The 13,208-nt window shown below is 40.9% G+C and overlaps 7 protein-coding genes across 7 annotated transcripts; 5 read left to right on the top strand and 2 right to left on the bottom strand.

Moving 5' to 3' along the window:
- Positions 1 to 189: 189 nt before the first annotated feature.
- On the top strand, positions 190 to 819 carry SSU72 (RNA polymerase II subunit A C-terminal domain phosphatase; the record flags this gene model as incomplete). The annotated part of the gene is made up of 1 exon (XM_003647613.1): positions 190 to 819. The coding sequence occupies one exon, from the start codon at positions 190 to 192 to the stop codon at positions 817 to 819; it is 630 nt and encodes a 209-aa protein (XP_003647661.1).
- Positions 820 to 1,380: 561 nt separating this feature from the next.
- Positions 1,381 to 2,601, top strand: Ecym_6472 (uncharacterized protein; the record flags this gene model as incomplete). Its single annotated transcript, XM_003647612.1, has 1 exon — positions 1,381 to 2,601. The coding sequence occupies one exon, from the start codon at positions 1,381 to 1,383 to the stop codon at positions 2,599 to 2,601; it is 1,221 nt and encodes a 406-aa protein (XP_003647660.1).
- Positions 2,602 to 3,082: 481 nt separating this feature from the next.
- Ecym_6471 (uncharacterized protein) lies at positions 3,083 to 4,297 on the top strand (the record flags this gene model as incomplete). The annotated part of the gene is made up of 1 exon (XM_003647611.1): positions 3,083 to 4,297. The coding sequence occupies one exon, from the start codon at positions 3,083 to 3,085 to the stop codon at positions 4,295 to 4,297; it is 1,215 nt and encodes a 404-aa protein (XP_003647659.1).
- A 950-nt stretch (positions 4,298 to 5,247) lies between these two features.
- On the bottom strand, positions 5,248 to 7,758 carry POP1 (ribonuclease P/MRP protein subunit POP1; the record flags this gene model as incomplete). Its single annotated transcript, XM_003647610.1, has 1 exon — positions 5,248 to 7,758. One exon carries the CDS (start codon positions 7,756 to 7,758, stop codon positions 5,248 to 5,250), a length of 2,511 nt encoding a protein of 836 aa, XP_003647658.1.
- Positions 7,759 to 8,709: 951 nt separating this feature from the next.
- On the top strand, positions 8,710 to 10,014 carry ADE12 (adenylosuccinate synthase; the record flags this gene model as incomplete). The annotated part of the gene is made up of 1 exon (XM_003647609.1): positions 8,710 to 10,014. The coding sequence occupies one exon, from the start codon at positions 8,710 to 8,712 to the stop codon at positions 10,012 to 10,014; it is 1,305 nt and encodes a 434-aa protein (XP_003647657.1).
- Positions 10,015 to 10,144: 130 nt separating this feature from the next.
- ALG9 (dolichyl-P-Man:Man(6)GlcNAc(2)-PP-dolichol alpha-1,2-mannosyltransferase) lies at positions 10,145 to 11,803 on the bottom strand (the record flags this gene model as incomplete). Its single annotated transcript, XM_003647608.1, has 1 exon — positions 10,145 to 11,803. One exon carries the CDS (start codon positions 11,801 to 11,803, stop codon positions 10,145 to 10,147), a length of 1,659 nt encoding a protein of 552 aa, XP_003647656.1.
- Positions 11,804 to 12,242: 439 nt separating this feature from the next.
- Positions 12,243 to 13,181, top strand: PHO13 (4-nitrophenylphosphatase; the record flags this gene model as incomplete). Its single annotated transcript, XM_003647607.1, has 1 exon — positions 12,243 to 13,181. The coding sequence occupies one exon, from the start codon at positions 12,243 to 12,245 to the stop codon at positions 13,179 to 13,181; it is 939 nt and encodes a 312-aa protein (XP_003647655.1).
- Positions 13,182 to 13,208: the final 27 nt, after the last annotated feature.

Raw genomic sequence — 13,208 nt, 5'->3', positions numbered from 1 at the left:
TCCGGGTAATACAGATATTAAACAGTTAACGACCCGAAAACTGGATATTCGAAAAACGCATCAATTTTTTAGGAGCTAGTTTCACTTGTTATCCAGATCCACTACTACATATTACGGGATATAATTCCTACTAGAAAAGTCAATCACTATAAGTTCGTCGTCGCCAGCTATCGGCCATAAAGTTTAGCAATGGTATCTAACGAGTTGCGTAATACATCTAATTTGAAGCTCTGTACTGTGTGTGCATCTAATAACAATAGATCAATGGAGTCTCACCGTGTGCTGAAAGAGGCAGGTTACGATGTGTCGTCCTACGGTACTGGTTCCGCTGTTAGACTTCCTGGCCTCTCCATAGATAAGCCTAATGTCTATTCATTCGGAACGCCTTATAACGATATATATAATGATTTATTGTCTCAGTCTGCTGAACGCTACAAATCAAATGGTCTGCTGGAGATGCTTGACCGCAACAGAAAGATCAAAAAAGCGCCAGAAAAGTGGCACGATTGCAACAAAGTGTTCGACTTTGTGTTTACATGCGAAGAGCGATGCTTCGACTCAGTTTGTGAAGATCTGATGAACAGAGGGGGTCAATTGAATAAGATAGTTCATGTAATAAATCTAGATATCAGAGACGACAACGAAAATGCAAAGATAGGCGGTAAAGCAATGCTAGAGTTAGTAGACCAGCTAAACTCAAAAATTGATGAGTGTGATGAACTAGGCATACCATTTGAGGATTGCGTAATGGGTGTCGTGACAGCATGGCAAGACTCTCACCCTCAACTTCCACTACTGTACTCTCCGGCATATTATTAACCACTGGATTACAAAGCTTCATATCCAAACATTACTGTCTTTGATGAAGGGTTTTCTTGGCTTACCTTCTTGTAGATCTCACTATACATCGCCTGCCCTTATACTTTTTAGTCACTAGACTTAAAAATGCTTACAAAATAAAATACCACTGTTCGAAAATGGATGTGCTTTTTACGTAATCTCACATTTTTGTAACTTAGTAGATTTGTATGGTTCTAACGGTGGCCCTATACGGATTCATCACATGGAACCTTCTCCCTAGCCTCGCAATATACCCTCCTAAAACGGCTTATAATGCTAAACTTTTAGAACTTAGATAAAGACAGCTGGGCAAAGTTCGCTATATGGCCACCTCGACTTACATGTCTCATACGAGCATGCGGGTTGGTACTTGTTTGTTGCCATTTTTCTATCTAACCGGCGCTGCTTTACAGTGAGTGACACTGACATTTGTCACTTTGTGAAATATATATATACCAAAAGGGGTCTACTGTGTGAAACAGATTTATACCGAGCACTTGAGTTGCAAGCCAAAATATAACTGTCATCAAGCGGCACACTATGATTCTCAAGTTAATAGTCGGGAGGATACTACTACCCTACATCTTGATCCTGAGCACCGCTGAAGCCATTTCGTTATGGAAACCCCATTACCTACAATTCTCTGGTTTCAATAAAGGGCCGCCAGTCGTGTCAGTTACAGAAAATACCCCGAAAATTCCACCGCTTGGCCTTACAGGCGAGAGTCTACTTTGCTACTTTGAAAGGAATTTAGGCCCCGTTAACATTCCGAATGAAGAGTCTTCTAAGCCTGTGAGAATAAACAGGTTGTATGAAAGTTTGGCGCAATACCTCAAGTTGGAAAAGCAGAATGGTGATGCGCCATCTTCTGAGTCTTGTATACCCGAAGACTCAATCGTTGCTAAATTAACTAAGGATGTTAACATATTAGGAAATGTGCATTCCCATAATGATTACTGGAGGAAATTACCTTTATTGGAAGCCCTCCTGTACGGAGTCACCAGCGTTGAAGCTGATGTTTGGCTTTACAGAAACAGCACAGCTTTGGCAGTTGGTCATAACCTTGGCTACTTGAACACAGCACAACATGACTTAAGAACATTGTACTTGGACCCCTTGGTCCAAATCTTGGACCAAGTCAATTGCCACATGGATACTGAAAGCCCGTTGTACGGCCCATTCTACGACGATCCAGCACAACAGCTATTGTTATATATCGACTTTAAACCTGCAGAGCGAAGAAGAACATTCATAGTGCTTTTGGAGTACTTACGACCATTAATAGAACGTGGGTACCTTTCATATTATGACTTCGAGACCAAAACCCTTACTACAGGGCCAATAACCGTCATTCTTACCGGAAACTACCCTCCTGATAGTGAGATAAGTTTCCCAAATAATCGCAGATACACATTCCTTGACGCACCCTTGCATAAATTAGCTTCTAAGCATGGTTTGTACACAGCAAGTGCGGTGTCTATAGTGGCATCCGCATCAATGGAACAATTATTAGATTACTGCAACATTATGGGTGCTTCAGACACCGCATTCAATCCAAAACATGCCACTGATTTGCCATGGAAAGAGATAGAATGCATAAAACAGCATGTATCCAAAGCACATGAATTTGGTCTTCAAACAAGGATATGGGGAGTACCTCAATGGCCCGTACATGGAAGAAATATTCTATGGAAAAAGCTACTTGATGTAGGAGTTGACTACTTGAATGTAGATGACCTACGTGCAGTCAAGAACTTCTGAACAAGCTAACAAATCTCATAGATATATGCCATATACATAAGTATAAGTTAAGTATATATTTCCTATTCATTATGCGTCCGTACAGTATATACGGTTAACCCAACGGTAACTTTTTGTTACATCTTTCATATTATCTAAGCAGCCTTGTCCTCTTAACGCTTTAATGTTCTTCACATGTGCTTTGCGCAAAGATATCACTTATCACAATGATCGAGAATAATTGCTAACTGCACAAAAGAGCCGTATGCATCTGTGTTATATAAGTGATCAAGATAGACACATGCTAACTGATGATGCGTGCTCAGCTAATTTAGCATTTAAACAGAGTATCTCCACTTTCTGGCAGATATATAATAAGTATGTAATTTAGCAACACGGCGTTCCTGCTGGTGGCTTCATAGTGGCTTTCCTAAGGTAGCTTTGAGCGTCAGTATACTATTGGTTGAAACTTTTTAAGTTGCTGAACAAAGGGAATTGTGCGATGCTTCTGTCTCATCGTTTATGGTCACTGTATGCATGTGCATTGGTTTTAGGGGTGGTGCTTACACCGCAGGTGCTTGTTGCTGCACTCCCAATGAAGCAGCGTGAAACAGTCAACGAGGAGTTAAATGGTTTGACAGGAGCCTCGTTGACCAGTTATTTTTCGGATAAATTGAATGTTCTAAAAGGTGAATATGGCTCCAAAGGGGATGAGGTTTTGTTGTCTACGTATTACGACACGTTCCAAGGATATTTAGATTGGGTGAAGAGCCAGTATGTTGCCGTTGATGTTTGCGGGTGCCCTGTGGAAGGCAGTGAGAAGACGTTGAGTAGCAAGTTGACCGAAAATGTTCCGGTTCGTGATGACATTCACTCCCACAATGACTACACTAGGGTGCTTCCTTTATACACTGCACTCAGCCATGGGGTTAATAGTGTAGAGGCTGACATATGGACAGTGGATAATGGTCAGAGACTTGCAGTTGGGCATTTGAAGTCTGATATCACCCCTCGGACACCTGACTTGAACCAGCTCTATCTTGATCCTATTAAGGATATATTAGGTCAATTGAACGATGGTCTTGGTGAGGGCACATGGCTGGGGGTTTTCCATGAAGATTCTTCGAAGCCTTTGCAGTTGTTGCTTGATTTTAAATCCGCGGATAGCGTCGAGCAATACCACTTATTGATGAATACATATCTAAAACCACTCATTGATAAGGGTTATCTAGGATACTATGACTTTGCCACTAGTAAGGTTGTGACTGGGCCAGTAATGGTTGTGCTCACTGGAAATTTCCCCACTTCGCCTGAGGAACTAGACGGCGGATCGCAGGATGGTTACTTTAATGATAAAAGGAGATATGTATTCCCTGATGTGCCCTTAGTTGATTTAGAGTCTGCAATTGAAAAATATGGACCAGTTATTCTTGCCTCAGATTCTCTTTTCAATTTGTTAAGCCACTGTGGTTCTGCAATGCCATTTCACTATTTCTTAACAAACTTAACCAACTCTGAAGAAACTTGCATCAGGCAATTAACTGACAAGTGTCGGGAGCTTGGGGTTAGATCCAGAATATGGGGACAAACAGAAACCAAAGCGACTCTAAGGGATTATTTGTTAAAGGAGGAAATTTTACAGCTTGGGGTCGATTATCATAACGTCGACGATATTCCTCACACTATCGAGGTAATCAACCTTTATAAGCAAAAGTAACATAAAACCATGTAGTTAAGTAAAAGAACCAAATAAGTAAAATAAAACACAAAAACAATCGTCATATACTTTATCTCCACTGCGATGAAGTCGTCTGACTCGCAATCGCATTGAAAAAAAAATAGTAGTAATCGGAGACGATCTCCCGTGGAAAACGGATCCTCATACTGAATGAATGCTCTACCAAAACCAATCCCCATAAACCGCATAAAGTTATGTGATTATGGAAGGAAAGAAATCAAAAATTATAAGACCCACCCGTTTCTACCAAGATTCCCAGAACTAGGACAAATCCCATGAAACCCCTTCAACAAGCAAAGCAGCATCGTATCGCGTCAGCCTCGAAAGACCAATGGCAATAGAAGCAAGCAAATGCCAGGAATCGTTCAATTCTGGAAATGTACCTTTAATAGCCCAGAAACCCCAGTTCTCCCAATGCTGAGTTGTAATCAGCACACTGCTTCTCCAGGCAGAAGAAAAAAGGGCCCATTGTCAGAGCCAAGAGGCACAAGGCCTCCCAGCTTCTAACAACGAACGAGAGAATGAAACGTCAGCAGGTACACCTTTCGCAAATATGTGAAAAATTGCAAAGGAACTCCACAGGTAAAGCGTCATGAAGAGGTGACAAGCACATCCGAAAATGTACTTAAACCTCTTGACAGTGAAGCATCCTTTAAAAAAGCATACCAGGTCAGTCAGACTTCTTGATCTCCACTGACGTCTTAAGGTAAGTATGAGGAGAGAAGAAAAAGAAAATTTAAATAAGAATGAGTTAAGAGGTCAAAACTGAGTTAGGGAGAAATATGATGCTTTTATATAATGCGCGAACTGTATTAATTGGAAAAATTTTACCGGTGACATTTCCGGAACGATCACCAAAGACAGGGTAACTAACTATATATCCAGCGTTAGGTTTCTCAACTAACCTAGTAATTTATTATAACATGGTGCTAAACAAGAATTTGTTGCCATGTAGCCAGTCTATAAATATTTGTACCAATATTCCGAACGAGTATATAATTGTGCTTGCTCTTAGCTGCATAGTTAGTAGCAAGGAAACCATTTCCTAGACTTTTACCTTCACTCAAGTGATAGGTTCCACTAGTGATGAAGCCGATTAAATCTTGGATCTTTGGCTTTGGATGTTCCAGTTCATGGTTACGTTTTCCATTTGGGCGGTAGTTACCTGTAGCAGCCTCGATCCAATGTGGTATGTCTTTGTCCGAGATAGCGTATAGGCGTGAATTGTCCTTGAAATGGCCTCTTTCGACGGCCTCGCAGACAATTGCAATGACCGACAACGGAGTGTTTGCAATGGAAAGTTGAGGAGGTTGTTGTTCGGTAACAATGGAGTGTTCTTTGAAGTTTCCAATTCCTTGGTTGAATAGGTTGATCGGCAAATTTTGAGATTCTTCAATCCTATTTCTAACATCATCGTAGAGCTGTAGAAGGTCTCTTACACAATTTAGTTGTTTTAAGCCTGTAGCAGCATCGTATTGAGTCGTACGTTCAGAATTGTGGGTCTTTATATCTGTTCCTAGGTAAGAAACACCGTTTTGAAGTATTTGCAATAACTTCCAGTCACTGCCAAACCATTCTCCAATCTCCCCGGTGTATCCAGGACACTCAGATGCATGAATATCGCCAACTTTACCGTAATTTATTCTTTTACCACTTGGCTTGCGCTCCCACACGCCTTTGGCTGCCTCTGCCTTGTACAAGAGTTCTTGTTGACCTACGGCTGTAAATGAATAGTCGTCAGGGAAGTGCAGCAAGCCCCTTTCATAATTTTGCTGGTGAAGTTGCTTCAAACCCATATGATATACGTGAGGAACTCGATTAAGTTGATACCAAAATGGCAGCATCCAAAACCAAGGAATCAACACTAGCCAGTTCGAAGTTTTTGGCTGTCTAATGAGGACCACTGGTATTTCGGGATCCGTTGACGCATCATATGGTATCATATTTGTGTGAATTGATTCCCTTAAAAGCATTTGCCGTCTTTTAGCCAACTGTTTTAAAGTTTGCTGGTTTTTGTAGGAATTTTCTCTACCCATTGCGTCACACAGTTTTTGTAATACTTTGAAAATCTTATCCGCAGGGTAGTTTGTAGCAAGATCAACTATGGTAGATGCAGAAGGAATCTCTTTGGATTCGCTAACCTTTTTCGGTGAAGAAAGATGTCTAGGATCGATAACATTAAAGGCAAATATCGCTCTGTGAGGAAATATAGAGGAATCAGATACATTACAAACGGATTTGAACTGCTTGTATGATTCTGAAGTATTTGTAGTTCTTATTATGTGTGAAAGTGCTTGCAATGCTTTACCGCCAGTAATAGTAATGCTAGCTATAGAATAGCGGCAATCTTGAACTTCAAACTTCTCACGAACTGTTTTGAAAACCACCTCATATATTGCAGGATGTAGGCGAATCAGCAACATTGTAGGATCTATCCAGAGTAAAGTGCCAGGACCCAACGGATCTCCATTGCTGATTTCATAGAAGAGACCTTCAAAAAGATGCTGTGAAATTTTGTACTTTTTCCTAGAAGCACGACCATCTGTGAGCTGCTTCACAAAATCTGTCAATTGAACACTATCTTTCGACTTGACCACCATAGTGCCAATGTAACTTGTATCAGCACACATTGCGCCGTTTGACGAAGCAACTGAGCCGGTTAGTCTGTGAGTCATTCGAAAACATTTTTGAGTCGGTGACCAAGGAATTTGAAACCCCCATCTCTTGACCATATGCGACCTTTTGGCATGCCAAACGTGAGTAGGTAACCAAGTAAATGTGCGCTGACGTTTCATATACTTAATACGACCAAGTGGTTTAGGCGCCAGTTTTTGAAAGCCAGTGTTGTCATAACTCCCCAAGCTATTATTCAATTTCCGCACCGCTTTACCGTCTTGGGCAGCCCGTATCTGTTGGCGCAAGGAACGAATACTCGCTCTTAATTTGAACTTTGCTGGTGCAACTTCAGCAGGCATCGCCAATTTCAGCGCTACATTCCTGCTCGCCAATCTCAGAAGATTTACTGTCATCTTTAATCTGTAAAGTTTCCTTGCTGACAAACCATGTTTTTTCTTCTTCAAACTATCCTTCGTCCCACTGGTAACAGTCTGATTGCTCTTGGCCATTTCTCGTAAGGCCCTATTCCTCATCCTTTTGGGGATTCTTTTCACATTATGGGACGCCGTCCGCCGACGAAGCCTTCTGGGCAAAGACTGAAATACACGAGTAGAAGACGAATGACGCGATCTATGAATAGAATTTTGTAATTGAACTAATTCAAACTTACGAGATGATACAAAGTCAGGCACCTTCAGCATATGAGCCGCCTCACCGAATTCCTGTTCTGAAAACAGAACCGCTTCACTTCTAATAGCTCGCGCATCACGCACCTTCTGTCTTTTAAACTGCTGATTCTTATTCAACGGCTTACGACCTGCCATATATTACCCACTGTCCACTAAAGTCCGTTTTTTTGTTACCCACAGAGTTTTAATCTGCTGGATCTACACTACAATCTTAGTTGGAACGCTTCCAAGATTGTGCATACACCACTACCGTTACATCATTCATCATCACTCGTTATATAAAATAAAATCTGCATACTGGTTAGTTTACCTTGGAAAAATGCTCCTCAACCCCGGGTAACTTCAACAGTAATGTCCGGGTAACAAAATTCACAAACGAAGTTCTCGAGTTGCCTTATATATATAAGCAATACGCAACCCATGAACTACTTCCCCAGCGAATCTATCGGACTAAAACGCATCCAGGCCACATATCTAGCCCCTTGCTTCCCTCCATCCTCTTATCTGTCCCCCAGTGCACCGCACAGACCTATCTATATACTCTTACACACGCAGCCCACCAGCCTGTTGTTGCACTGCGCTGCCAAATTTCATTAGCAAACCATACAGAGTCAAGTTACCTGTTATTACGTTGAATCGAGGTTCGAAAGACCCAAGTAATTAAGCCCGTATGCCTCTACTGGGCACGATGCTCTTACACTCAGATGCACACAGAGAGCCGGAAATTGAAGTCAGTTTACGGAGTAACGCAAATTTTGACGGATTATGACGGGATTCGTCTGTTTTTCTTCGACGACGACAGTGGAAAAAAGAACAACATTTTACGTTGAATAGTATAACGCAGAAGTTATAAATATGAGGTTGATTTCCCCAGTTGCCCAAGGGTTCTTGCGAAAGCGATCAATAAGATTTAAGTCGTAATAATAGTAAAAATTTTTCATATGTTTACTCTGGTTCTCTTTAATTCTTATTAATGCTTGGTCTTTTTTAGAAGTTCTATTTTTTTTCATTCTTGCTGGATGGTTAGTTGTCCTTTTAGGTTATCTCTTGTAGAAGGATTCCTGTTTCTTTATAATTCGGGAAAAGATGGTCAATGTTGTGTTAGGTTCTCAGTGGGGTGATGAGGGAAAGGGGAAGCTTGTAGATTTGCTTGTGGGACAGTATGATATCGTTGCTCGTTCAGCAGGTGGTAACAATGCGGGACATACGATTGTCGTTGATGGTGTTAAATACGACTTCCATATGTTGCCTTCAGGATTGGTTAATCCACATTGTCAGAATTTGATTGGTAATGGTGTCGTAATCCATGTGCCATCTTTCTTCAAGGAATTGGAGCAATTGGAATCCAAGGGATTGACGAACGCCCGTGAAAGGCTATTTATTTCTTCTAGAGCGCATCTTGTTTTTGGATTCCACCAACGTACGGATAAGCTACGGGAGGCAGAACTGTCTGGGGCTTCTAAGGACGGCAAAAACATTGGGACTACTGGCAAGGGCATTGGCCCCACCTATTCGACGAAAGCTTCTCGGTCTGGGATACGAGTGCATCACTTAGTGGGCGATGAGCCGGAATCCTGGGCCGAGTTTGAGACGAAGTATTATAGACTGTTGCAAACAAGACTGCAGAGGTATGGTCCGTTTGAGTATGACGCAGAGGAGGAGTTGGCTTCTTACAGGAAATACAGGGAGCAGTTGAAGCCGTTTGTGGTGGATTCTGTGGTGTTCATGCACAAGGCGATTAAGGAAAATAAAAAAATACTAGTTGAAGGTGCCAATGCCTTGATGCTTGATATTGACTTTGGCACATATCCATATGTCACTTCTTCTTCGACTGGCATTGGTGGTGTGATAACTGGTCTCGGAATCCCTCCACGTTGTGTCAATGATATATATGGTGTTGTGAAAGCTTATACGACCAGGGTTGGGGAGGGACCGTTCCCTACTGAGCAGTTAAACGCAGATGGTGCAAAGCTGCAGACAATCGGTGCGGAATATGGTGTTACTACTGGCCGTAAGCGTCGTTGTGGCTGGCTTGATTTAGTTGTGTTGAAGTATTCCACTCTGATTAACGGCTATACAAGTTTAAATATAACCAAATTGGATGTATTAGACACCTTTGAACAAATCCAGGTTGGTGTTTCGTATTCTATTGATGGAAAGAAGTTGGATCTCTTCCCTGAAGATTTGATCACATTAGGAAAAGTTGATGTTGAATACGTCACATTTCCCGGGTGGAAGCAAGACATTACGAAGATTACGAAGTTCGCAGACTTGCCGCACAATGCTAAAGACTATTTAAAGTTTATTGAAGATTTCGTTGGGGTGCCAATACAGTGGGTTGGTACTGGTCCAGCTAGAGACAGTATGTTGTACCAAAATGTGTCTGAATAGCTCGATAGATAGTCTACGTTCCTATCAACGGTAAATAATTTTTGTTTGACTGCTGCATATTCTGTACAGGATATATATATATGTATATATATATAGGTTTTGAACACCTTAATCGTCCATTTCGTAAGCTTCAAACACCTGCCAAGACACCTGCTCTTTTAAATAAACAATACTCAAGGTATGTTGCCTTGTGATACTTCTCTAATAGAGATTTCAATGGTTGTGGTAGATATTTGACCAGGAATCCCGGCAGGATAAAAGCCCTGCCAAAAAATCTAGACTTCCGAACATCTATAAATGGCTCACATCTGACTTTGGTCCAATCTTCCAAAAATAGAGTGGGATCCAATACGTCTCTATCATTGTTACTTGGAATCAGTACATCAACGTAATAATGACAGCTGTCAATTGATACCAATTTTCCCTCATCAAATTTATTCTGATTATTCATACCTAGGGGTAAATTACTAACCGCCTCGAATATAGAACCTTCAAGGAAATCACCTGGCAACAAGCCATCAAATCCTGAGGAAACAAACCTCAACCTATGATTATCCGGTAAGAAGAATGAACTTGGATAATGGTACCACTCACGCCCAGTACAAACATTAATTGGGTCCCTGTTTGGTGTAAGTTCAGAATAAACCGCTAATGGAGCAGTATAGTTAGTTGTAAGGGCTAATATACGGGTAATTGACTGCACAACCAGAACACCAAAAACCAAAATCTTTAGGAGATAGTAACTATATTTCCTCCGGCCAAACAACCTGGTACACTTTGCAAATCCTATACTAGATGCCAATGTGATAAAGGCATACACAGGATATATAAATCTCTCTTCCTTATGAGGTTGAGTAAAGAAAACGGAAAACCACACAAAAATAGACCCCCAGATAGGCCACAAGTTTGTGTGTAAAAGTCCAATTACCGCGAAGAACAAAATGGGCAATGGGAAGTTTAAAAGCAAGTTTAAAATATAGTAATACCATGGCTCTGTGCCAAAAATATTTGGGCCACTCTCCTCACTTGCATTCAGAACATTATACATTACAATATTCCAAGGTACTGGGGCATATTTGCGATAGAATATGGAGTCAATAGTAAATACGGTAGCAACTACCATAACCAACACGAGCACGGAGGAAACCCCCGTGCGCAAGGTATCAATGATTCTATGGCTTAACAGGTAATGAAGTACCAACGGAACACTTAAAACTAAAACAAACGGCCATCCCAGAATCCCAGCCACAACATTGTAAAATAATGCGGAAACAAAAGGCTTCTCCTTACCAGTTGATAGATAGCGAAGAGAATCCTTCAAGTATCCTAAAAGAAAAATCATCGCAAATGAGGAAGGTAGGAATTCTACCGATGCATGGAACCAACCCGGGTTCAAAATTTGGAAAAGAAGCCAAAGATTGGCTACTTCGGAATTTGTGGATTTAAGTAGTTCAGTGTATAGCTTTTTTTCAAAAACCGTACTCATCAGCCCAAAGATAACCCTTGCAACATAAAATAGTAAACGTGGTGCCCAGCCTTGACGGTCTGCAACCTTCTTAACCAAAGATAACACACCATAGAAAGGTAGAAGAAAAGTCCAAGATCGGATTGAGTATTCTGGTGAATATTCCCATGTCTGTTTACCAAACCCACGTACTAACAAATTTAACGGCTCCCAGTAATTAAAAGTTTCATCACAATCTGAGATAAGTGAAAAATTAGGTTGAACATACAGACGAGAAATAACCAATGCAATGAATAATAATGCAGTCGTGTAGTTCAAAGACATGGCCCCTTATTTGCATGCATTCGTATACGGATACAGATGCTAAGTGGACATGACATTCAAAAGCGCTCGCGGCATACTTGTTTATTCGTAAATTGAAGATAACCGACAGAGCGGAAATTGAGTCGAATATAGTATTACCCTGAAAACATTATATTACTTACTATAGGTGTAATAAAACTTACATAACGTGCTCATATATGCCATCGGTATATTCAGATAATAAATATATGGTGAAACTTATATTATATGGTAAGGTTGTGTTCTCTTCTTGCAATTTGTACCGTTGTATTTTGTTTTCACTTCTTGATAGTTTCAACTACACTTTCATTTATATATCCATATATATATATATATATATGGGATATATAAATGAAAGCTTTTTAAAGCCCTGAGAACACACTGGTGAAGTTACGCATACTCGACAGCCAATCAATACCCTATGATTAAGATGACTGGTTCTTCTCTCCCAATTAAGATAGACAGTGCAGATGCTGCAGAGAAATTTATAGACAATTATGACACCTTTTTGTTTGACTGCGATGGGGTTTTATGGTTAGGTTCTTCCTTATTGCCAAATGTATCAGAAACTCTCAGTTTGTTAAGAGCCAAAGGTAAGAATCTATATTTTGTCACAAACAACTCAACGAAGTCTCGTAATGCGTATGCGAAGAAGTTTGAGTCTTTTGGGATCTCAGTGAGAGAAGATCAAATATTTACTTCTTCGTACGCTGCAGCATTGTACGTAAGGGATTCCTTAAAGTTGGAGCCAGGAAAGGATAAGGTATGGGTTGCTGGGGAGGCAGGGATCATCGATGAGCTAGGATTAATGGGGTATGAAACGTTGGGGGGGACGGATCCTCGTTTGGATGAGCCCTTTGATAGCCAAAACTCACCATTTTTGGTAAACTCATTGGACCCGGATGTGAAGTGTGTCGTCGCAGGATTAGACACTCGCATCAATTACCATCGTTTAGCAGTTTCACTGCAGTATTTGCAACGAACAGACGTTTCTTTTGTTGCTACAAACCTTGACAGTACGTTCCCATTGAAGGGTATGACTCTGCCGGGAGCTGGATCAATTGTACAGTCTCTTGAAAAGGCTTCGGGAAGAACTGCCGTAGCCTGTGGTAAGCCAAATCAAAATATGTTGAAATCCATCATTGCAGCTACAAATATAGACCCATCAAGAACTTGCATGGTCGGTGATCGCTTGGACACTGATATGAAATTTGGTAGCGAAGGTCGTTTAGGTACTTTCTTAGTTTTGACGGGCATTGAGACCGAAAACAACATTCTAAATCCAGACACTCAACATACTAAGCCTCAATACTATGCAGGTTCTCTAAGTCTACTATACGAATTGACCAACGTGCCTTGATTGAGCATACTGTATGTATATAAACGG

The sequence above is a fragment of the Eremothecium cymbalariae genome, chromosome 6 (genome assembly GCF_000235365.1).
Source record: "Eremothecium cymbalariae DBVPG#7215 chromosome 6, complete sequence".
In the NCBI taxonomy this organism is placed as follows: Eukaryota; Fungi; Ascomycota; class Saccharomycetes; order Saccharomycetales; family Saccharomycetaceae; genus Eremothecium; species Eremothecium cymbalariae.
Note: the sequence above shows the minus strand (reverse complement) of the source record. Positions and strands in the feature narration are given on the sequence as shown.